This window comes from Vitis riparia, chromosome 18 (genome assembly GCF_004353265.1).
Source record: "Vitis riparia cultivar Riparia Gloire de Montpellier isolate 1030 chromosome 18, EGFV_Vit.rip_1.0, whole genome shotgun sequence".
Lineage (NCBI taxonomy): Eukaryota > Viridiplantae > Streptophyta > Magnoliopsida > Vitales > Vitaceae > Vitis > Vitis riparia.
This window is the reverse complement of record NC_048448.1, coordinates 10,167,633-10,189,271: the sequence shown is the minus strand read 5'-3', so window position 1 is coordinate 10,189,271 and position 21,639 is coordinate 10,167,633. Positions and strand designations below refer to the sequence as shown.

The 21,639-nt window shown below is 37.0% G+C and overlaps 4 protein-coding genes, 2 non-coding genes and 1 pseudogene across 9 annotated transcripts; 2 read left to right on the top strand and 5 right to left on the bottom strand.

Moving 5' to 3' along the window:
- Positions 1 to 202: 202 nt before the first annotated feature.
- On the bottom strand, positions 203 to 2,392 carry LOC117906294. Its single transcript, XM_034819274.1, has 5 exons — positions 2,029 to 2,392; positions 1,473 to 1,550; positions 1,282 to 1,381; positions 1,052 to 1,185; positions 203 to 934 (listed from the first exon to the last, which is right to left on the bottom strand). The coding sequence occupies exons 1-5, from the start codon at positions 2,371 to 2,373 to the stop codon at positions 713 to 715; spliced, it is 879 nt and encodes a 292-aa protein (XP_034675165.1). The 5' UTR covers positions 2,374 to 2,392; the 3' UTR covers positions 203 to 712.
- A 1,425-nt stretch (positions 2,393 to 3,817) lies between these two features.
- On the top strand, positions 3,818 to 8,020 carry LOC117906161 (annotated as a pseudogene).
- Positions 8,021 to 10,025: 2,005 nt separating this feature from the next.
- Positions 10,026 to 10,118, bottom strand: LOC117908030. The gene has a single exon (XR_004650147.1). It is a non-coding gene; the product is annotated as a small nucleolar RNA SNOR75 (small nucleolar RNA).
- A 258-nt stretch (positions 10,119 to 10,376) lies between these two features.
- Positions 10,377 to 10,467, bottom strand: LOC117908029. Its single transcript, XR_004650146.1, has one exon. It is a non-coding gene; the product is annotated as a small nucleolar RNA SNOR75 (small nucleolar RNA).
- A 408-nt stretch (positions 10,468 to 10,875) lies between these two features.
- LOC117906293 (pentatricopeptide repeat-containing protein At2g15690, mitochondrial-like) lies at positions 10,876 to 12,658 on the top strand. The gene has a single exon (XM_034819273.1). The coding sequence runs from the start codon at positions 11,104 to 11,106 to the stop codon at positions 12,418 to 12,420; it is 1,317 nt and encodes a 438-aa protein (XP_034675164.1). The 5' UTR covers positions 10,876 to 11,103; the 3' UTR covers positions 12,421 to 12,658.
- Positions 12,659 to 13,239: 581 nt separating this feature from the next.
- LOC117905946 lies at positions 13,240 to 16,879 on the bottom strand. 3 transcript variants are annotated; one of them, XM_034818840.1, is made up of 7 exons: positions 16,607 to 16,879; positions 16,129 to 16,307; positions 15,199 to 15,380; positions 14,599 to 14,763; positions 14,372 to 14,462; positions 13,883 to 14,135; positions 13,240 to 13,793 (listed from the first exon to the last, which is right to left on the bottom strand). In XM_034818840.1, exons 2-7 carry the CDS (start codon positions 16,281 to 16,283, stop codon positions 13,743 to 13,745), a joined length of 897 nt encoding a protein of 298 aa, XP_034674731.1. In that variant the 5' UTR covers positions 16,284 to 16,307; positions 16,607 to 16,879; the 3' UTR covers positions 13,240 to 13,742. The 3 variants fall into 3 exon arrangements, with proteins under 3 accessions (XP_034674731.1, XP_034674730.1, XP_034674732.1); XM_034818839.1 differs by lacking the exon at positions 16,607 to 16,879 and having other exon boundaries at positions 16,129 to 16,578; XM_034818841.1 differs by lacking the exon at positions 16,607 to 16,879 and having other exon boundaries at positions 13,883 to 14,132; positions 16,129 to 16,578.
- Positions 16,880 to 17,008: 129 nt separating this feature from the next.
- Positions 17,009 to 19,886, bottom strand: LOC117905945. 2 transcript variants are annotated; one of them, XM_034818837.1, is made up of 5 exons: positions 19,756 to 19,886; positions 19,567 to 19,627; positions 18,949 to 19,314; positions 17,438 to 17,778; positions 17,009 to 17,354 (listed from the first exon to the last, which is right to left on the bottom strand). In XM_034818837.1, the coding sequence occupies exons 1-5, from the start codon at positions 19,834 to 19,836 to the stop codon at positions 17,136 to 17,138; spliced, it is 1,068 nt and encodes a 355-aa protein (XP_034674728.1). In that variant the 5' UTR covers positions 19,837 to 19,886; the 3' UTR covers positions 17,009 to 17,135. The 2 variants fall into 2 exon arrangements, with proteins under 2 accessions (XP_034674728.1, XP_034674729.1); XM_034818838.1 differs by having other exon boundaries at positions 19,567 to 19,617.
- Positions 19,887 to 21,639: the final 1,753 nt, after the last annotated feature.

Sequence of the window (21,639 nt, the reverse complement as noted above, 5' to 3'; positions counted from 1 at the left end):
TCATGAAGTGAGAATTTGGTGTTGCTACATTAACAATCTATGCAAGGATCAAAATTGATATGCTCTAGAGGAGCATGTTAGGAAAGTGGTCGAGGAATACTCTAAATGGATTGAGATGAGTGGCTTGAGGAGATCAAACATTTGTTTGAGATTCTGATGCTGTGATGCTTCAAAAAAGAGAGATGAAAAATGAGAAACGGAAGAGAAAAAGATAAAATATAGAATTGCTGCATTGTACTGCTATAACAAGCTCTATGGCTTCACAAATATTGGAATGATATGGTGTCACTCGACCACTAAATCAGAGGCCGTTACAAGAAATGATAGAATAAAATGGTTAAACAGATATGTCGTCACAAAATACTGCGACAGAGAATACACGACTCAGATATGAATGAAAGGAAAAAGAAAAAAGAAAATTAAAAAACCAATCCTCCCAAGAGGGAAATCTTGGATAACTAACATGTTTCCACCGGCCATCCCTTCTTTGTGGTGGAACTGTGTTAATATTGGAACCTAAGGTCTAGCAATGGCGACTTCTTCTTTCTTCTTCGTGTGCTTTGTATGTATATATATACACGTTTCATGCAAGAAAAAAAATGGATATCGAGCAAGTATGCTTCTTCCTTTTTTTCCTTTTTTTTGCCCTTGTTTTTTCTTTCTTTGGATATATGTCTGTAAAATGAGGAATAGGACATTCCCCAGCAAATATTTATTTTGCTGCACTATCACGGATGAACAGTCTAGAGAGAAGGAATACGCAAGCTGAGGAAACTAGAATAGCTCCAGCAGCACAGGCAAGATCCAACCCAGTGGCCAAAGGTATGCTCTGGAACTTCTCCAGCACCCCCACTTGCAGTATCATCATAATGGCATGCCCAATTCGCGACTTTGCTTGAGAAACTGACTGAATTCGGACCCATGTTGGGATAGTCTGAAATAGTAGATATATTCAGTCATGTTCGTTGTTCCATAAGGGCATGCAGAGAGAAACATATAAATATTTTTTTATATTACATACATAAATTAGTAAATATGGATATAGACTCACTCTGAGAGAGAATAGGCCAAATAAGTTCGAGTCAGAAAGCCACTGTCCCTTTCCTCGCATTGTTTTTGATCCCACAAACATGACGTGCAAACCCATTCCGAAAACAAGCATGACGGTTCCTAACAGGAACATATCTGCGCAAAATATTAATTCCTCATTAAGATTATGAACAGAAGCACGCGTATGGTGGAAACTGGGAAGAATTGAATCACGGGGTGTGGGGGCCCTACCTATAGCTTCAAAAAGTAGCTTCATTACATGTCCTTGATCCGAACTTTGAGCCAAAGTATGAAAGTATTGGAAATATGACTCTAAAATCATAAAGCATCCCTGCAGTTAAATGAGACACATTACTTTGTTAGAGTTCGCTAGAAAAACAAAGCAGCAAAATCTTAGGTTTCTCCTAGCGCAAATACGTTACCTCTATGAAGCATAGTACTGAACCAATCAATGACCCGGCAACAGCAAACAATGTAAAGAATCGGCAGTTCACAATAATCTGCATATATGGTTAAACCTCATGAGTTTAGATGCCTGTTAGGAGGTTTGCAAAGGAGGGGAAGTGCTAAATCCATGTATGAAAGGAAACTACTTTACAAACAAAAATGAAATAAAATAAAATAGGAAAATTGCAGATTTTTTAACTAGTATAACACTACTAGCTCATGCAATAACCCTTGAATTTCCATGCTCACACAATTATATATGCTCTTCAGTTAGAACTAACATTTTTTTTCTGGCTCTGGTTTTGGAATAGAGATGGGGATGGGGAAATCCTAGAAAATGGATCAAGTTCCGACGCCCTATATATTTTGATGTTTATAAGGAGGTAATAATAAATATACTATAGTTATTATTCAGTAAACCTGAACTGATGCATCATTAATTGCTAACTACTGCAAATTAAACAAACCATATATAAAGCCAGATTGAAAATTGAACTTGGCCATATTAAAACAATTAAAAGATTGTCTTACCCTTTCGAGGAACATCTGGACCTGCAATTTGGGTGGTTTCGAATTCACAATCTGCCTTACAACCTTAAGCACGGCATTAGCAGTACTTGCTAGCAGGGAAGCCAGACTTTCACCTCCATTTGTCTGTGGGTCTGACGTGATCACACTCTCCGAAGCAGCTACAGACGCCTTTAAAGCCACCATTGATCTCCTCTCTCCATCACCGGAGAGAATCTTATCTCCGGTCACCCCAGCTTTGCTCAGACATCTCGGTGCTGTTGATGTAGAAGGCGACAAAGAATTATTCAAATGAAGGGAAGAGGAAGAAAGAGGCCTAGAGGCGCCTAGTAATCTAGTGGTTGCCATTGTTTCAAAGGTTGGTATGAAGTTTGTTTGGAGGAGTGGCGGAGAGAGGCTTTTATACCCTGGGAGGTGGAAGACAGAAGATTCGAGGCATATTAGGTGAGGGTGTGGGGACGTGGGTGGGCTTTTCAGCTTTCTTGGAGAGGTTGGTTTTGAGTTGTCAACTCGTGATTTTTGGCTTCCCATGGGTGTGGGTCCGCTTGTAATTCACTCCGTATATTTTCACAGACTTTCTCCGTGCTTGGCTTGGTCACCAAAAAGATGCTTGGGTTGATTCCTCATGTTTTAACCGAGTGTGCGGAAGCAATGGTGTCGGCGCACGCACACGCATGCGCCTCCTTTGTCTGTAATTTGAACGCCTCGAGCATTTCCTTAAGTCCTTCTTCAGCCAGCCTGTTGAACATGACTAAAAATCATCAGCCATTCATCGGGTCCAACACGGTGATTGCAAACACCACACAATCATATGCCCATGCTAGTCAAATACCAAGAGGATGCAACTTCGTGGAGGGTGAGTGACAGATTTATTCAATTATGAATAACTCCAAAAAAACAAAACGAAAAATAAAGTAAGAGTAATTCGAAGACGGGTTCCACCTGCATCCAAAAATCTTTTTCCACGTTTATCTTAATGAAAGAAAAAAAAAAGTCTAATATTAAAAACTTCACCGTCCGTATAGTGAGACAAAAGACTTTCGATAAAATATTTCATTTATTTATATTCAAATTTTATTTTTGCATACAATCAGATTTTAATTTACCCTTTAAAAAAAAACTTCTTTTTTATTTTTATTTCATCTTATTTAATTTTAATTTCACACCTACATGATATTTTCAATATATATAATATATACACCCACCTTAGATGATGCCATGACCATCATCTTGAAGTAATCGCCACTTTCAGACGTAGAATTAATCATTCTCATAGTTACCTTTTATTGTCAAGCATTAGTGTTTTTATCATTTTTGTTTCATTGAGATTGATATTTGATCATTTTATTTATTTTCTTAACAATTATATAAGTTATTTGCTATTGTCTTTTTAATTTTTGGAGAATTTTTTTGGCAAGAATATGGGTGAATAAAGATGGGTTTGGGATTGGGTTTTTGTGAGTTTATTGAGTTCAACCATTAGTGTTAATTTTCTTTTTCTTGGAAAAAATAGCTGACTTACCTTGTAAGAATAAGTGGGTTTTTGGTGTTAATCATATATCGTTGTAGACCCCCATTTTGGGGTTTATTTGTGCAGGGGTTATTTTTGCCAGATGAAAGAACCTTAGATATCCACGTGACACCTTTGGAGAGGCCATTAGGGAATCATAGTAGTGGGCTGAAAGGGCAATGAGAGAACAACACGTGCAAGGGGGAATATTCTTGGAAACGATTTTGAAGATTTGGGGAAGCTGCAGGCCATTATGAGGGGAGCGTGGGAGGTTGCTTGAGAAAGAAGACAGCTTGAAGGTGATAGCTTGAGGAAGAAGGAGAGGGGGGTGTGGTAGAGAATGTTTGGAGGGATTTTTGAAAGAAGGAAAATAGTACAGAAGGATGTTGAACTGGGCATTAGCAGGGTGATTAGGAGCAAGGGAAAGAAAGGGAAGCTGAAATTGTTGTGGTTTGTTGGAGGTTTAAAAGAAGAAACAGAGCATTGGGAAGCCCATCTATTCTCGTTGGAGGAAGCATTTCCGAGTACGTTTGTTGTAGCTTCTTTGCTCATTTTCACTTATCACTCTGTTTTTTTTTTTTTATTCTCTTTAGGTATTTCTAATTTTCTAGGCATTGTTCAATTGTTTGGGTATGGATGATGTGATGTTGTGCTGCTCTTCTTTTCTATTTTTTTATCTGAATATGGCTCACTCTTATATAAGGAGTTTGTTAATGACCTCATTTTGATATTTGTCTTGAACTTTTCTACTGCACCACTGGTCTGTAAACCCCTTGATTTCAACATGAAAATGGATCCCACTTAATGTTTTGCTTGCTCTGTTTATTTTGTTCTAGGTACATTATATTTTGTTTTGTTCACTTCTCTACTTCCGGTATCTCAATCCATATCCTTGTTTCTGGCTCACATATTTGGATTTGCTCTGGACGATTAGTTTTGTGTTCTGATCTGCACTTGAGGCAAGAAGGTTGTGTTTTGGCTTACTACCACAGATTCGTGATCCCCAGTGGAGAGAGTTATTTGTATCTTGCAAGAAAACTGTGGGAAGGGTGACAGAAGCATAATAACAGGAGCAAGAAGTGGCTGCTCTGTCAAATGGAGGATTCACTGCTTCAGTTGCCGATTAATACCAACCTAACTTGCCTTCTTGGTTCTAGATGGTTGAACTTGGCAAAAACACGACATTTGATGTTGCAAAGTGCAGGCCAAAGATGATGGCATGCTATTGTTGAATGCTAAGATTATGGGGCTGCAAAAGAAATGGGACAATATTTTCCAGCGTTTTCAGCAACACCTAACCATTTCCCAAGGCAGATTTTTATCGAGTAGGTTCTCAAGTTCCATTTGTTGAGGGATTCCAGGCTGTTAAGGACTCGAAGGAAAATGTTGATAATCATCACAGTAGCAAAACAAAGGCATCTCCAAGTGACAGTGGGTGCAAACATGCAAATTCATGTGTGTCTATGGATCTACCAAAAGTTCTGGAATCAACTCTAAGCACTCCACTTCCTATAGTTTCCAAAAATGAGAGTTTCATATCCCAACTCTTTGAAAAATCTTCAAAAACTAAAGAGCATGAGCCAAAAAACCTCCAATCTCACTCTGTATTCACCTCAAGTGTGGGTGATGGTCGAACATCTCCTGCATCTGTGAATTATGTGACTACAGATTTAGGGTTGGGACTGTTTTATCCACCAAGTAAGCAATCAAAGAAAGATACGAAACAGACTCACCGGGGACCTCTACCAGACTTTTCTAGTTGTTATCCTGCAAAAGTTGACCTGGTAAATGGGAGCATCTCAAATCCATCTTCATCCTGCTCATGTCCTGATTATTGGGGCCAATTTGATCAAAGATATTTCAAGACACTTTTTAGAGCCCTTGCTGTTAGAGCCCTTGCTGAAAGGATTGATTGGCAACCTGAAGCCATAAGCGTGATTAGTGAAACAATAGCATGTTGTCGACTGGGTAATGAAAAATGCCATGGAGCAAGTCCCAAAGGAGACATATGGTTCAATTTTGTAGGACCTGATAGTTTCAATAAGAAGAAAATCGATGTTGCCCTTGTAGAGATATTGTATGGACGTAACGAAAATTTTATCTGCGTGGATCTTAGTTCCTAAGATGGTATGATCCATTATGGTAGCCAAGAAATGAATGGATACAATGTAAGGTTCAGAGGAAAGAACGTGGTTAATTATATTGCTGGGAAGGAGAAGTTTGGTGGTCTTAGAGATGGATATTATATTCATGGATAGTGTCCATCATCATGTTTGATGTCACTGCTCATCTGACATACAAAAATGCTCCAACATGGCATCGGGATCTCTGCAGGGTGTGCGAGAATATTCCAATTGTTTTATGTGGAAACAAGGTGGATGTGAAAAATAGGCAGGTCAAAGCAAAGCAGGTTACTTCCCATAAGAAAAATAATCTCCAGTGTTGTGAAATCTCTGCAAAGATAAATTATAATTTTGAGAAGCCATTCTTGTATCTTGCTTGAAAATTTGCAGGAAATGTCAATCTCCACCTTGTTGGATCACTTGCCCTTGCTCCTCCAGAAGTACACATTGACTTGGCTCCACGCAAACCCTTCATACCTACTTTTCATATCCATTATCTTGTCGTTCATCACCTCCCTAACCGCACCATCTAACCCACCCTCAGCTCACTTCCTTCCCTTTTCCATGTATATGAAACCCTATGCGCATGGCCACCTTCATTTCACCACATCTCCCATTCATCCTCATCATGCATGAACCCCTATGTACATTTCTCCACAAGTCATTCCACTAATCAACCTTCATACCCACCAATGCCCATCACCACCCATATCTTCATTTTTCAATACCCACTAACCCATGTTCAGTTCATCACCTCCTTTACCACACCAGCCACCTCGCTCTTGGTTCACTTCTTTACTCTTCCCATGCATATGAAGTCCTATTGTGCATGGCCACCCTCCGATGAAATCATCCAAGGCTAAGCAAGAAACAGATGAGGTTTACGCGCAAATTACTTTACTGTCAGAACCATATCAAACCGAGCCTAAAAGCTCTGATATGTGTATTCCGAAGCCTCCAATACCCACAATACACTCATCTTGCAAGGCCACCTTAACACAGGAATTGGTTGCTAAGGATTTTCATGGCTATGAGTGGAGATTTAAGCATATTTTCAGAGGTCAATCTCGGAGCATTTACTGACGACAGGATGGAGTACATTTGTTACTTCTAAGAGATTAGAAATGGGGTTGTAGTTAAGTCTCATAGGCATGAAGGGGTGTTCATTGCTAAGGGCAAAGAAGATGCATTTGTTACTAAGAATATGGTCCCCGGAGAAGCCGCCCACAATGAAAGGAGAATCTCAGTTCAAAATGAAGATGGGAGCCGACTAAGCAGAGGCAATGTCAAGCGAAGAAGCTTCAGCCGAAATGGCGTAGCAGGAGAACAAAGAGGCCTTACTTGAAGTTGCTAGATATGATGACATTGACAATGTTAAAATCATAGTTTCTGCAGGAGTTTCTCTCGATTCTAAGGATTCACAAGGGAGAATAACACTTCACATGGCTACAGCTAATGGACGTCTTGATGTTGTGAAATTTCTAATCAGTAGTGGAGTGGATCTTAATATTTCTAATGTGGAGAAGCACACTCTTTGGGCTCTGTAGTTAAAGGACTTTCTCCTGGTGATTGGGTGATCCCATCTCCTCCATCTTCTGCAAATATGGTGACGCAGATAAGCAAGAAGTGAAAGTTTGCAGTTAATGGAGTCTTCTTCGCGGGGCTTAATGAGGTGTTGACCAGAGAGCTTGCTGAGGATGGATACTCAGACGCCGAAGTTAGAGTAACTTCGATGCGCATGGAGATTATCATTCGTGCCACTCAGAATCAGAATGTTCTCGATGAAAAAGGAAGAAGGATTAGGGAGCTGACTTCAGTGGTTCAGAAGAGGTTTGAATTTCTTGAAAATAGTGTGGAGCTTTGTGCTGAGAAAGTTAACAATAGGGGCTTCTGTGCCATTGCTCAGGCAGAGTCACTACGATACAAGCTTCTTGGAGGACTTGCTATGGTGTTATGAGGTTTGTTATGGAAAGTGGGGCGAAAAGATGCGAGGTTATTGTGAGTGGGAAGCTTCGTGCTCAGCGTGCCAAGTCAATGAAGTTTAAGGATGGGTACCTGATCTCCTCTGGTCAAACTGTTAAGGATTACATTGACTTAGCTATGAGGCATGTTCTCAGAGAGGGCGTCCTTGGTATCAAGGTCAAAATCATGTTTGACTGGGATCCCAAGGGCAAGCAGGGCCCTACAACACCATTGCCTAATCTGGTGACTATTCAAACACCCAATCATACCTCATTGGCAAAAACCTTGCGTGGCCACCTTTGGCATGCAACCTTTGGGCCACGTGTCATTATTCAATTTCTTCCTCTTTGATTTTAAAAATAATTTCCCAAGTTCCAATTTTCAAATAATTTTTCAAATTCTAGATTTTTTCAAATAATTTTAATTCTTCAAATTTTCATCTTGAGAATTTTTAGGCTTACCAAAAATCCTATTTTTTTCAATAAAATTGGTTGTCATTTTCTCTTCGTCAAGTATCATTTCACATTTTTCCTTAATTATTTTAAAGTGTTTTAAAATAAGCATGAATTTAATTTTGTAATTCCAAATGATGGAATTTATAGAATTAATTCATGCAAAAATGAATGGGACTTTGGTGGGAGCCCAACATCATTGATATCTTCTCTAAAAAAAATAAATTTGAGTGAAATGCAATATCTGGTTAATGATGATTTCTTACTCTGTTTAGTGACATGTGTAACATACTTTATACTTACATTAATCTCATTTCATGATAGTGTGTTATCATTTGCTGTCAAGATACGCACACGCTCTCACTTTGACCATTCTACATGCATGTTTTGACTTCCAATGTATGATCATTTTGGTATAGATTGATTTCCTTACCAATTATCACACTTGCTTTATTTTATTTAGTAGAGACTCATTTTAGTGGCTTAGAGGAGTTACACTTAGAGTTTTCTTTCTTATTTTGTTTTTCAGGGGTAACTCAGTTGGTCCGACTTTGGATTTGCTCCCCAATGGTCACTAGTTCGAGTCCCCTCAAGGCCACTGGAGGTTTTCCCAATCGTTAACTTCAGGCTTCCGTGGGATTTAGTCGAGGTGCGTGTAAGCTGGTCGAACATCCACGGTTATAAAAAAAATGGCGATTTCAAGTCATTTTCTCAAAAATAAAATATTTTTCAAATAAAAAGCGAATTCATTATTAAGTGAAAGCTGCGCAGAAATACAGGTCCATAAGCATGTCATTTGGTGTTAAAGTTTTTGTTTAATAATAATTAGGACAAGTTTGAGTTTGTGTGTGTAGAGTAAAACCAATGTTTTAAAAACCGAATTAGACTGACCGGTCCAATCGTCGACCAGTGATCTTTCCGGTCTGGTCCACCATTTGAAGCCGACGACTTATTAAACCGGCTTCAAACCATCAAAATCGACGATTGGATCGGTAAACTGGGTGAACCGATTTGTAATGAACCGAACAATTCACTGCAATTTTTTTTTTTTTTTTTTCATGTTTTTCTCTGAGAGAGATAGTGGGATGGTGGGGATGGGATGGTTGTTGGTCGGCAATCGATCGTTGTAAGAGCTACTGTTGGGAGAAAGGTGGCTGGTGGTGACGGCAAGCACAAGCACAACGAGAGAAAGAAGGAAAGAAAGAAAAAAAAAAGGGGGAAGATAAGAAGAGAAGAAAAAGAGAGGACAATAAGAGAAATGGGAAAAAAAAATGGGGAGGTGCAACTGGAATAGACGGGTTTTGAGAGAAGAAAAAGAAGAAGAAAGTAAGAAAAAGAAGAAATTGTGGTGGAAGAGATGGGTTTTAGGGTTGTTTACGAATGAATGGTGGAGATGAATTGAAAATGAAGGGTCAAATGGGTTCAAAATGAAGGGTACAAATAGGTTCTCTAAAAATATATATAAACGATCATAAAATATTATTAAAAAAATTTATTTTATATATATATATATATATATAATTTCTTATAAATATTTTTTATTTTTAATAATATTATATAAATTATATATTTATGATATCAATAGTTCAATTATGATTTGACAACCAATCCAATCCAATCAATCGATTCTAAAAACATTGAATAAAACTTAAGAATTATTATTTTAATTACTTAAATTGATTTTAAATTAAATTATATTTAAGTTATTTAATTAAAATTTATTATTTAATTTTTATTTTTAAATATTAAGGTTGTTGATAAAATTAATATAAAATTTATTATAAATTATTAAATTTTCGATCCGATCGATCCGAAGAAAGTTGAAACAACAAAATAAATGGGGACTAATTTTTACTTTCTTTAATATTCTCAAGGAAAAAAATTGAGGTTAAAAAAACAACAAAGAATAGCGTCTAATTTTAAAAAACATATCTAACACAGTAGGAAGGGGATTTCTCTCAGACAAATGCCTCGATTTGTCAGCAGGATGAATAGAATGGAATATGTAGACATCAGACTCGTCATCACTGTTAATCGTCATAGAGAAAACCCCATTGACACTATAGTATTTGGCATTTTGTTTCTGTTTCAAGGGTAACGGAAACTTGGAACTGGAATACGATTGAAATGAAATATAAACTTTAATATAGGGCTTTGATTTTTCTCAAGATCGATTGCGAAGCAACGATATGAAAAGAAGAGAAGCGTTAATAAACAAATTTGAAACCCTAATCAAAACACAAACAAGCCAGTGAAAAGCAATAATCACAAATGAAATCAAAAGGAATGAATTCAAGAAAAGGTTTCTCTCAGACAAATGCCTCGATTCGTCGTCATAATAGTGGATCGAATGGATATAGATCGGACTCGTCATCGTTGTCAATCATCATAGAGAAACCCGACGTTAGATTAGAACTGATGAAAAATATCTACGAAAAAAAAAAGAAAAAAAGAAGCCCTAATCTAAATGTGTATACATCAAGAACTAAGAAAAATCTAAATCTACAAAGATCTCATCTCAAAGAATCATCCCTGCCTCTGCTCTTCTTTATATAGATGGAGCCAAGTGCCGTGTTTAGGGTTTTACATCTCTCATGTGCTTGTAAAAATACCATGTTATCCCTGGGATATATTCGTATTTTCGACGCTACCCGGTCAAAATGGCATTAAAATGTCGATCTTGTCCCTGAGAGATCATCCGACAATAGTTGAAAAAAGGTCCCTAATACGACGTCGTTGAAGTTTTACTTTTGTACGTTTCTTCCCATCCGCTGCTGAAACGAAGCATTTTACTTTCACCGTTTCTTTGGGTCGGAAGTGACTTTCTCCGATTTGCTTTGGTATCGTTAGAAGCTTTTACCGTTTCATCCTATACCTCACGTTGGGTTTAACATGGTGTCGTGGGATGCAGCTCCTCTGCCGGAAAAGATAAGCTGTCACTCTGTTGGAGTGTGGCGAAAATGGTAACAGCTTCAGTAGAATTGACTCGGGGTTTAAGCTTATAAGAATCTATACTGTAAGCTCGGTTTCGATGGCATTAGGGTCTGGAACGGCTCGTTCTGTGAGTTTCTGTTCACTCCCTCCCATTGGGAGCATAATTCTACCTCCACTTCAGAAGGTGACATTCAATATTTCCCAGGGCTCGTTTCAGAAACCAGTGGGTATCGTCTTTGATCTTGGCTGGAGATTTTATGCTAAAAGGAGGAAGAAATACTTGGTGGTGGTTTCAAGGGTTTCTCAGAGAGAAGTTGTCAATGTTCAAGAAGAAGATTTAAAGCGTTTATGCAGACAAGGAAATGTGGAAGCAGCTCTTCATGTCATTGATGAAATGGAGAGGAATGGGGTTACTGTGTCCTCGCTTGGTCTTGCTGAATTGTTGCAAGTCTGTATAGATTTGAAGTTGTTGGAAGTTGGGAAAAGGGTTCATGAGTTAGTAATGAGGCTTTCATCAAATCCCAGTGTTATTGTCTTCAACAAGTTGTTGGAGATGTACTTTGAATTAGGTGATACCCGAAGTGCTTGCCGAGTATTTGAAGAAATGCGGGGCAGAACCTTGGACTCTTGGAATAGGATGATCCTGGGTTTGGTGAAAAATGGGGAGGGAGAAGAAGCGCTTGCAATATTTTCCAAGTTAAAAAAAGATGGAATAGAGCCAGATGGATCAACTTTTATTGGTGTTCTATCTGCCTGTGAATGTTTAGGGGCAGTGGAGGAAGGACTAGCACATTTTAACTCTATGAGTGCTGATTATGGGATCACTCCCTCCATGGAGCATTTTGCGATCATTGTTGATCTTTTTGGAAGGTTACAGAAGATAGCAGAGGCAAAGGAGTTTATTGCAAGTATGCCACTTGAACCAAGCTCCATGATTTGGCAGACACTGCAAAAATACTTAAAGACTGAGCGGGTTGATGAACCGGCTCCTCTCACAACAGGTTCTGGTTTGAAACTCAGTCATAAAAAAAGGGTGAAGAGCAATTTTGTTTCAAAGCAAAAAAATGCGAGTCCTGAGAAGAGCAAGGCTTATGAAAAGCTAAGGTCTTTACATGAAGGGGTGAAGGAAGCTGGTTATGTGTCGGATACAAGGTATGTACTCCATGATCTTGACCAAGAAGCAAAAGAGAAATCCTTACTCTATCACAGTGAAAGATTAGCCATTGCTTATGGTCTCATGAGTACTCCTCCAGGAACCACCCTGAGGATAATCAAGAACCTAAGGATTTGTGGAGATTGTCACAATTTCATCAAAATCCTGTCAAACATTGAAAAGCGAGAGATTATTGTGAGGGATAATAAAAGGTTTCACCACTTCAGGGATGGCAAGTGCTCATGTGGAGATTATTGGTGAGAGTTATGATAAAATTAGCATGACTTCATATATTTTGAGTTCAATCCTAATGTGTTACAAGTTAGTGCCAGTTGTCATATGATAATAAAATATCTTTTTTGGTCTTTTGGAGTCTAAAAGATGGATTTGTATCCTGAGATAGCACCATGTTACTCAAGGGCTTCTTCCATGACTACAATCGTTATTGGAAACTAGTGTGGAAATTCACCTATAGGGCTCTCTTGAGCTTTTGAACCAATTTGTCTCCAGAATTAGCCTGAAAGAGCAACAATGTAGATATTCAAAATAAAAGAAGCATGAAACATGCACAGTTGGATAGATTATATCTGATTGGCAGTAGAAACTTCATTAATAGGAACTGCTCTCTGATTAGATCTTTGCTCTTTGAGAAAGATCACCAATTTAAGCAGATGTAAGTTTTAGCCTTGTTAGTGACGGCTTGCTCAAGTCCTCTACTTGTCAGATTACTGGTCTTAAGAAATCAACCTGAAATTGCTCTGTCTACATTCAAGCATGGAATCACCATCATATCCTGCCCCTGCAGCTCCTTGTAATGCTGAGGTTTATAATCATTTCCTTTTTATCAAAACATAGGTTCCACCTTAGCCCTTCATACCATATAACACTACAACTGATATTGCTTATATGCATTGTTTTGTCAGAAACATATGACAATCAGTTTTGAATATAAATTTAATTAGCTATTATTAAATTCAAGGTCATCTAGTTGTAGTGTTATATAGAGAGGCAAAATTGGGAATAGGAAGAGATATATAGAGGCTGAATCATGGCAGTGACCCAAATGGAAGTCATGCTGTAGAAACAAAATTTGTGGGAGATCTAGAATCAGGCTATAGGTTGTGAGTAGCTATCACATCTCCTGCAACAAGGAATTTAGGGAAGATTAACATGTACAAATTCCATGGTCTTTGTTAGACAGCCAATGGAAACAATTACAGGGACTTAGATTCAAATCTTAATCCAGCATTATATGACTGGAGAAAGAAGGAATGAGAAGACAAAGATGCGGAATAAGAATCTAAAACTGCCACAGAAATGAAAATCAAGCAGCTTCCAAACAATGAAATTGTATTTTGGCTCCCTGAACCAGTTGAAGAGCCCAATGAGGGTTTCTTTGCTGGAATGCTTGCTTCATCCTCTGGGTTCATTGATGAGCCCAGCAAGAGCTTCTTAGTTGGAGGATTCTCTAGGTACGTTATTAGTTGCCACTTGGCTCCTACTACAGCCTTACCATGACTTGTCCCATCTGTGTGAGCCTCAGCAGTTAGAGAAGAACTGAAGTAGTCTCCAATGGATTCCTGTCAGCTTGTTTTCTTAGCAACAACTCTTTGAATACATTCCAAATGCAGGAGCTGCAACGGCAAATCAAGAATAAGATTTCTACTACAGTACATTCCAAATGTAAACAGAAACTCGACCAGAAGCTTGAGTGAATACTTGCCTTATTTTCAAACTTCCCTTGGAGTTCATGGACTCTTTTCTTCTCAGCTTGCAACTCGAAATAAGCAGGATCAACAGGTCCATTACATGACGCAGCAATATCATCCAATGACCATCCCCATCCTGAAAACGTACTTAATTTTGCATCCAGCTTCTCCAGCCGACGTGCACTGTCCCGTATAGCTTCTGTGCAATATGTGATAGCTTCCCCAATCTTATCAATTCTTTCCAGGCACATGCATATTTTGAAGCTTCTGAAATTTCAGTTAGGGATGCGCATTGCAGGAGAAAATAGGCATGGGTTATAAATACAATGTGGAGCATCATGAGCGCCATAAAATAATAACTGATTATGAAAACAAACTTAACCTATTAGCCTTTTTGGAACTATGAGTTTGAGGAAACTCATCAAAGTAATTCTGAACATATGTTAACGATGTATACAGGTAATAAGTGAGTAAAATGAATCAACCGGCCGGAAAATGGATACAGATGAGCCATGCGATCTTCCTCTTCTGGATAGAAAATCTCCAAAATTGTCAGTGCTTCTGAATAGTGCTTATATGATTCATTGAAGTCCGCTGCAGGACACAACAAATATATCCAACCATGAAAACCTACTCATGAGAAAGAACCTACTCACAGGAACAAAATGTGATTGTAAATATCATTGACTACATTTTCTCAAAAAACATAAAATGAAAACGAAAAAGGAACCTTTTCTGAATGCAACTTCCCCAATAGCAGAGAAGATGCTTGCTTTCTCCATTGATATAACATTTGAAATTGACAGTGCAAGATTGAGCACACACCAGGCAGAATCCAGGTTTTTTGATGAACCAACTCCCAGCCCACTGCCTTCTTCATGTGCCAAATGCGATCCTGCAAAATCAGCTGAAATCATGATCTGATAAAATTAGAGCTGGGTGCACTTTGAATAGCTTTATCACAAACATGAAAGTTGAGATTCATTATCAACTTTGTTTACAGCTTCCGCTTCTTACCTGCTAGCATACTCTAGAAAATATTCCAATGTGCATATCCAAACTTCTTCCAATATCCAAACATTGGATAACTAGAAATACAATAGTTGGAATGAATTAAAAGAAGAAAATTTCATAAAATGATGGAATGTTTGCAAAATCCTGTTATATGTTCTGTTTAGCATGAGTGCAGTGATACTTTGCCGGTAATAAACTAGCCACACATGGAGTTTTCATAAGCTTATTCATACATATCATCTACATGTAGAAGCATGGGCAAGCTGATCATAGGGGAAAAAGAAGTTCAATGGATGAATAAGGAGTAAATGCCCACCATCATCTTGTTTGACAGCACTGGTGATTCCTTCTTTATCAAACAAATTGAGGTAATCAATCTCTTTGGGCAAATCATCAAGTGGATCATCTGCAGGCACTGGGACTTCATACAGCAGAGCCAGAGCATATTTGAAGTATGCTTCAGCACGTTCTGGGGCAAGTTTTGCTTTCTTTGGAATCCTGAACAGAAGGGGGACTTATCAAAATTATTATACACTACTTCTTCTTTTGTTTTTTTCCCTAATATTTTATTATTATTATTGTTATTATTTTACTTCTTTTCATTTTGTGTGAAAATAATTCCAGCCCCAATAGTAATGCTCCTTGAATTGATTGACTGCTGGATGATCCTCCATTCAGCTGAGGAACCTCATGTATGTTTTCTTCTGTTTGCTTGCCAAGAAAGAAAGAAAGAAATTTAACTCCCAGATGCTTTACTTAAGCTCAATCAAGCGAATGTTTTTCGGTTCTTGGGTTGAAAGAAAGGACCCAGAAAGGCAGATGAAAGACTGCAAGAAATCAATTTTTTTCCTCCCCACATAAAAGAAAGCAGAATCAACAACTTCAAAGAAAAAAGACTAGTGATTAGTTTAGTTGCTGAGAACTGAAAGAAAAATGGGGAAAATTGGAACCTTACATTACATTGCTGTGGTTTCCAAGCTAAAGTCTAAAAGACAAATGACCTGACTAAATTTTGAAAGACAAATGAAGATTATAATAAGCAGGGAGGGAAGCTTAACGATGCATGAAATCTATATATAAATATAAGACGTAGCAAACAGTGGACATCAAAATTACAAAACCCATAATCAAGAAGGTAAAGATTATGATAGGAGCATGAACCATCAACAGTAATGGAAATGGAAGAAAGAAACAAAAAAAGAACAAATCAAAGAAATGGTCAATAAAAGATGAAAAGAAACCTAACCAGATGGCAACAGCTAGCTTGAACCACTTGCCCGCTTCTGCAAAATCATTGTTTTTTAAGGCTATGGATCCTCTTCTCATATAATCAGAGTTCAAGCTCTCTCTTAAAGAAACAGGCTCAGAAGAAGGACCGTCATAACTGGGTGATTCTGCCATTGTCGGAAGAATAAAGCTTTGAAGCTGAAAGACAGAATCAATCGACTTGTGATTAAGGTGGAGATAAAAGATAGAGAAACAGAGGAGGTCCCTTGACACTTTAAACAGTAGGTTTTGGGCGGGAAGGCGGAGACGGGTGGTTTACAGTTAAGTCCGTTACTTCTTGAGAAAGCACACATATGCAAACAGAAATAGTTCCTGATTGTGAAACGCACTTTTCAAATTTTTTATTTTAGAAAAAAAAAAAATTATTTTTGAAGACAGTTTCCAAACAATATCTAAGATTTCCAATTTCGGATCACCAAAATGGATTAGATTCAAACCTAGAACTGATCAAGCCTTCACCACTTCCAAAGCTTTGCAGAGTCTCAGCTTCCTCAAGAACTTCATAGAATGCTTGGAATAGAATTTTTTTATTCATTTTTTACAGCTTTGTCAGAATCTGACCTCTATTTTACCAATTAAGTCAGCTACAAAATGAGAGTAGGGGTAAAACTCTGCATCCAACTCCAAACACAACCTCTGTTCAAAAGTTCAACCACTAAATCGACATTTACCAAAATGTAGAAATTTTGGGCCATGGGCCATGGGCGAGGCTCACTTTTATCAATGCTGGATATGTTCCCAATAATTTAATAATTTATAATAAATTAAATAAACAATGTTGATATTTTTTCCTACTTTCCTTTCCTTTTGTTTTTTTTCTTCCCCATTTTCTAGCACAGTTCTGAGAACATTTTCCACTTTCCCTGCATCTTGCATTTTCCACTCACCCAATCCAAAGTACAACAATAAAGTAAAGTGGGAATTACAAGAAATGTCATCAGCATCAGTAGAGCACTGAAACTAGTATTAGTAGTTCTCTGCAACAGGTCTAGAAGGAAAGAGCCTCATAAGAAATGTCATCAATGACCACAGGCAAACCAGCCCAAGGACTTGGAAAGTCACCACCATAGCAACCAAGGCACCGCTTCTTTCAACAATGTCCGGAGTTACAGGGGCCTCCTTCATTGCAAGTATCAATATGTCCATAAAATGTGCAGCTTTGCTCAACTGATACAGTCTATAGACCTGCAAACAAACTCCCAACTTGTTAGAACCAAGATTTTAGCTTCAGATAGAAGGGATTTGGGTTAACAAAAGTAATCATATACCTCGAAAATGATAGGGACTAGAGGCCAACAAGATGACCCGCGCTTGCTAAGACGCATCTCAAACGCAAGCTGTGCGGCACAGCCAACTAGAAAAGGAGCAACAGCAACCAGTGCTGAGGGGCCAAGCACTGGCCAGGTTACATAGACAGCAAAGAAGGGGGCAAAAATCTTAAAGCCCATTGTGAAGAAGGCAGTCGTCAAGTATCCCTTGAGACCAGTAATCAGGCCCCACCTCTTTGGGCTGAATTGCAAATATGGCCTCTGAACATGGTCAGTTACATGCAGGAATGTTGCAAGACCGATGTAAAACATGGCCTCAGAAAAAATAGTAGCTACAATTTCTGCATAACAATGATCATGGAAATGAATATTGGATTATCCCAGCATGAGTATTTATAACAGAGTAACATGGCCAAATTATGTGTATATGAGTCAAGTCATGTGATTGAACAAAAAAAAAAAAAAAGATTGTTAGTAGGCATGAAAATCTGACATAACAGCCAACAAATTTGTCCACAAACTAGGCATTTCATTAACCATCATAAATCTATTTAAACATTTACTTTTGAACCCTGCAAAGCCTCTGAAATATAACTGAAATTAGAACACATATTAGTATTCACTGATATTACTTGTGATCACATTTAACAAAAATGAGTAGTGACCCAATGGTGCCTGGGGAAACTCCCAAATCTCAGAGCTCATTATGGCTACAGAAATTTAAGCTAGTTTGAGTAAATAAATGCTCATATGGGAAAAGGGTGGAGTGACCCAGTAGAGGCCCCAGGCCATGGTCTGACAGTTAACCATCAGATCTAATTTTTTATTTCAAAAATCCATTTTTAAATCATAATTCTCCCCTCCAAATAGCTTAAACACCACAAACAAAATAAACACAATGTTGGGGCTAGAATTACAAACATAATGTTGTTTTACATGGTCAAAAGTGAAAAATTATGGAGAAAGTAAAGCAAACATTACTACTTCAGATATTAATAATTCCTTATTTTCACTCTTCAATAGAATAATGTTGTGTCAGCTATATGACTATATCACAAAAACCCAATTCATAACAGCTGGAACTGTTAATGATCAGGAGGCGAAGAATTAAAAATAATCCTATAAAGTTCAGAAATTGCTCTATAAAGTGCGTCAAATTCTTTTCAAGTGCTGCCATGCCACACAAGATTATATACAATAAGATGAGACCTTACCAGAATCTTTTACTATTTAGCAGATGAGCAACTAGTCATGATTTATTAACAAAAACATTAAAAGGGACAGGTGATCTCAGCCAGTTGCATTACCAATTTATTTCAAGGTCCTTTTCCCTGCAGGATCTCAATCAACTATCAGAGAATCTGGGGAAGGAGACCATGAATTTACAGCTAGATAACATAAAAGTAGGACATTTAATCTGGTCTGAGCATATTGATCATCACACTGAAAACAGATAAGACTGCAAACCCACTTAAGAAAATATTAAATTAGAAACTTGGTTCAGTACGTACCTGCAAGAACTTCATCCTTCAGGATAGCTTCAATCGCACTGTCAAGGAAAAACTGAGGAAGCACCAGTGATGATATCAATGCAACAGGAGCCAGAACCCAGAGAAATGAGCCAGTACCTTCCTTAAAAGGGGAAGACGCCAATTTGGATTCTTCTACCCTCTGGTGAGTTAAGCCATGAAATGATACGGAACCCGATTTGCCACGAAAGGGTTCCACCCCATCAAATCCATTCCCACTCACACTAGTAATCTCCCTTCCTGAGTACTTCAATTTTGCATCAGAATTAGAGTTCAAAGAACATAGAGTAGCTCCTCTGCCAAAGCTTGACAATGAACACTCCTTCTTCAGACCAGGCATCAAGGAAGCTGAAGAAATTTCATAGTGAGAAATAGAATGCGTTTGATTTACCAAGAAAACCGATGACAAATCCATGAAACGAAACTTCCAACTTATGCTTTCTTTCCAAAACCAAAAACCAACCACAAATAAGACAAAATAGCTGGATAAGACCCTAAGAGCAGATTTTTTTTACTCATACTCTAAATTTTAGTTTCTTTCTTTTCTTACATTTTCTCGGCAACCAAACAAATGAATCGAAGAGAATAGCAGAAACGTACATTTCGATACTTTCTCGAATCGGAACCTTTGATCTTTCCACCTGACGTGGCCTGTAGAAACCTTAAAAAATTTAAGATTGAAATTCAAAAACAAACAAAAAAAAAATTAATTGAAGATGAATAAAAAGGTAATGAGTGATAGGAAGATTGAGGTCAATGTAGAATATAATTTGAAAGACAGTTACTTACAATTCGATGAGAGAGCGGACGATGAATACATAACCTCATGTCTGGGGATGGAAGCCAACATGATATGGACTGCAACTCCATCTTAGGGTTTTAAGCTGGCAAGAGAAAGTTCCCTCAAGGGTTTAAGCGGTGGAAAGGATTACTGAAAACCGACTCGATGTCCTTTCCACCGCTTAAACCCTAGGGGGAATTTTCTTTTTTTGCTTCTGCCAGGCACTTTCACGTGGTCCTGTCCAATAAACAGCTTTAAAATGTCGTGGCAGAAGCCAAACAGCCCTGGCAGTAAAGATTTGTGAAGCGTAACTGCGTAAGTTCTTGATTGGACCGTCCTCAGCAACCCCACGGGTTCGGAATCCACCGGTCCAACTGCAACGGTAATGATAATATTAGTAAATTCACAACATTTTCCATAAAAGTTTTTTAGAAATCCAATTTCTGGTAACAATTTTTAAAAATAATTATTAATTTTATTAAGTAACAATTTTTAAAAAATTTAAATATAAAAAATAGTTTTTATAATTTATGTTCTATAAAGTTACTACGCCATATAATATGGCAGCAAAATTATTTTTCATAATTTCAATTATTATTTATGGACTACTTTAGTCCTCACATCCCAAATATGTTCCAAAGTTACTATGCTATACCAAGGGGCTTCTCCTCATCTTTTAATTAAGGGAATGTAACAAAGGAAAAAAAAAAAGTGTAATTGATAAAAAAACTTTTTTATACGAAATCAATTTTTCTCTTTTGCCTTAACAGAGTGTTTGGTACATCGAAATAAAAAATAAAAATAAATATTTTATTTACATTTCTATTTCTTAATGAATGGAAATGAATTTGATGATTTAATTTATAGCATAAACTTAACAACACAAGATTTGAATTATTAATGGTTTTTATTCTAATATTTGATAATAATATGAATGAAAATGAAAAATAAATAAATTTACAATAATATCCTTATATAGAGTTTTTTGTTACTTAATAAATAAAAAAATAACCATAAAAAATCATACAACCCTAATTACAATTATTCAATTATTATTTTTATTAAAAATTTGAATAATTTGTCATGCTTAAGTAGCTATAAAATTATATTTTACCGAATATATATGTACATATTTATTATAATATATAAATTCTCAAAACTAGCAAATGTTTTTCCTATTTCCAAAGAGAAAATAAAATAATTCAAACTTCATTCTAATTTTCAAAAGGTATCATATCCAATAAAAGCCATAATCTTAGAATTTTTAAATATTCATTTTTTTCTTTTATCAAAATTTTAAATAATTTGTCATGCAAAAAAAAATCTATACAATTATATTTTACCAAAAAAAAAGGAGAAAAAAAATATAAGAACATATAAATTGTCAAAGCTACCAAATACTTATTTCTTAATTGTAAAAGAGGAAATAAAAAAACACAAACTTCATTTCAGTTCTCAATTTAAGTAACATATCTACGAAAATCCACAACTAGTATATCCTTTGAAATTAAGCCAACAAATCAATAAAAAGTTCATAGGAAATTGATGAAACAAAATATCTAACCTAAAATTTCTATCAATCCAACTTAAAAATAATAAATCAACAAGGATGCAACATGGAAATCCATTCAACCTTGAGATCTTCATCAAAATTGAACAAAAGTTTACTTTCATTGGGTCATTCATAATAATTTAACTTAACTTCAATATGTCCAACCTACTAAGAATATGAAGTTTCTCCAATTCACCAACCACTCTATTTTCCCTTTCCGTTTGTTGGTTGAAGTTAGCAATACTAATGCATTGCATGTTCTTGTCATCACATTAACTAAAATCATGTCATCATTCTTTGCTCTTTTCCTACGGGTACGAGAGGCATTAGCTTTGGTTTC

Bases quoted from the DNA above. Each gene is read 5' to 3' on its own strand.
- LOC117906294 (XM_034819274.1), bottom strand. From the start codon at position 2,373: ATGGCAACCACTAGATTACTAGGCGCCTCTAGGCCTCTTTCTTCCTCT. The intron at 1,186-1,281 runs GTAGGGCCCCCA...TATTTTGCGCAG, and splicing joins GCTACTTTTTGAAGCTATAG to ATATGTTCCTGTTAGGAACC. The intron at 935-1,051 runs GTGAGTCTATAT...CTACTATTTCAG, and splicing joins TTGGCCTATTCTCTCTCAGA to ACTATCCCAACATGGGTCCG.
- LOC117906293 (XM_034819273.1), top strand. From the start codon at position 11,104: ATGGCATTAGGGTCTGGAACGGCTCGTTCTGTGAGTTTCTGTTCACTC.
- LOC117905946 (XM_034818840.1), bottom strand. From the start codon at position 16,283: ATGGCAGAATCACCCAGTTATGACGGTCCTTCTTCTGAGCCTGTTTCT. The intron at 15,381-16,128 runs GTTAGGTTTCTT...CCTTCTGTTCAG, and splicing joins AAGCTAGCTGTTGCCATCTG to GATTCCAAAGAAAGCAAAAC. The intron at 13,794-13,882 runs GCAAGTATTCAC...TTGCCGTTGCAG, and splicing joins AAGGGAAGTTTGAAAATAAG to CTCCTGCATTTGGAATGTAT.
- LOC117905945 (XM_034818837.1), bottom strand. From the start codon at position 19,836: ATGGAGTTGCAGTCCATATCATGTTGGCTTCCATCCCCAGACATGAGG. The intron at 19,628-19,755 runs GTAAGTAACTGT...AAATTTTTTAAG, and splicing joins GTCCGCTCTCTCATCGAATT to GTTTCTACAGGCCACGTCAG. The intron at 17,779-18,948 runs GTACGTACTGAA...ATTGTTATGCAG, and splicing joins GAAGGATGAAGTTCTTGCAG to AAATTGTAGCTACTATTTTT.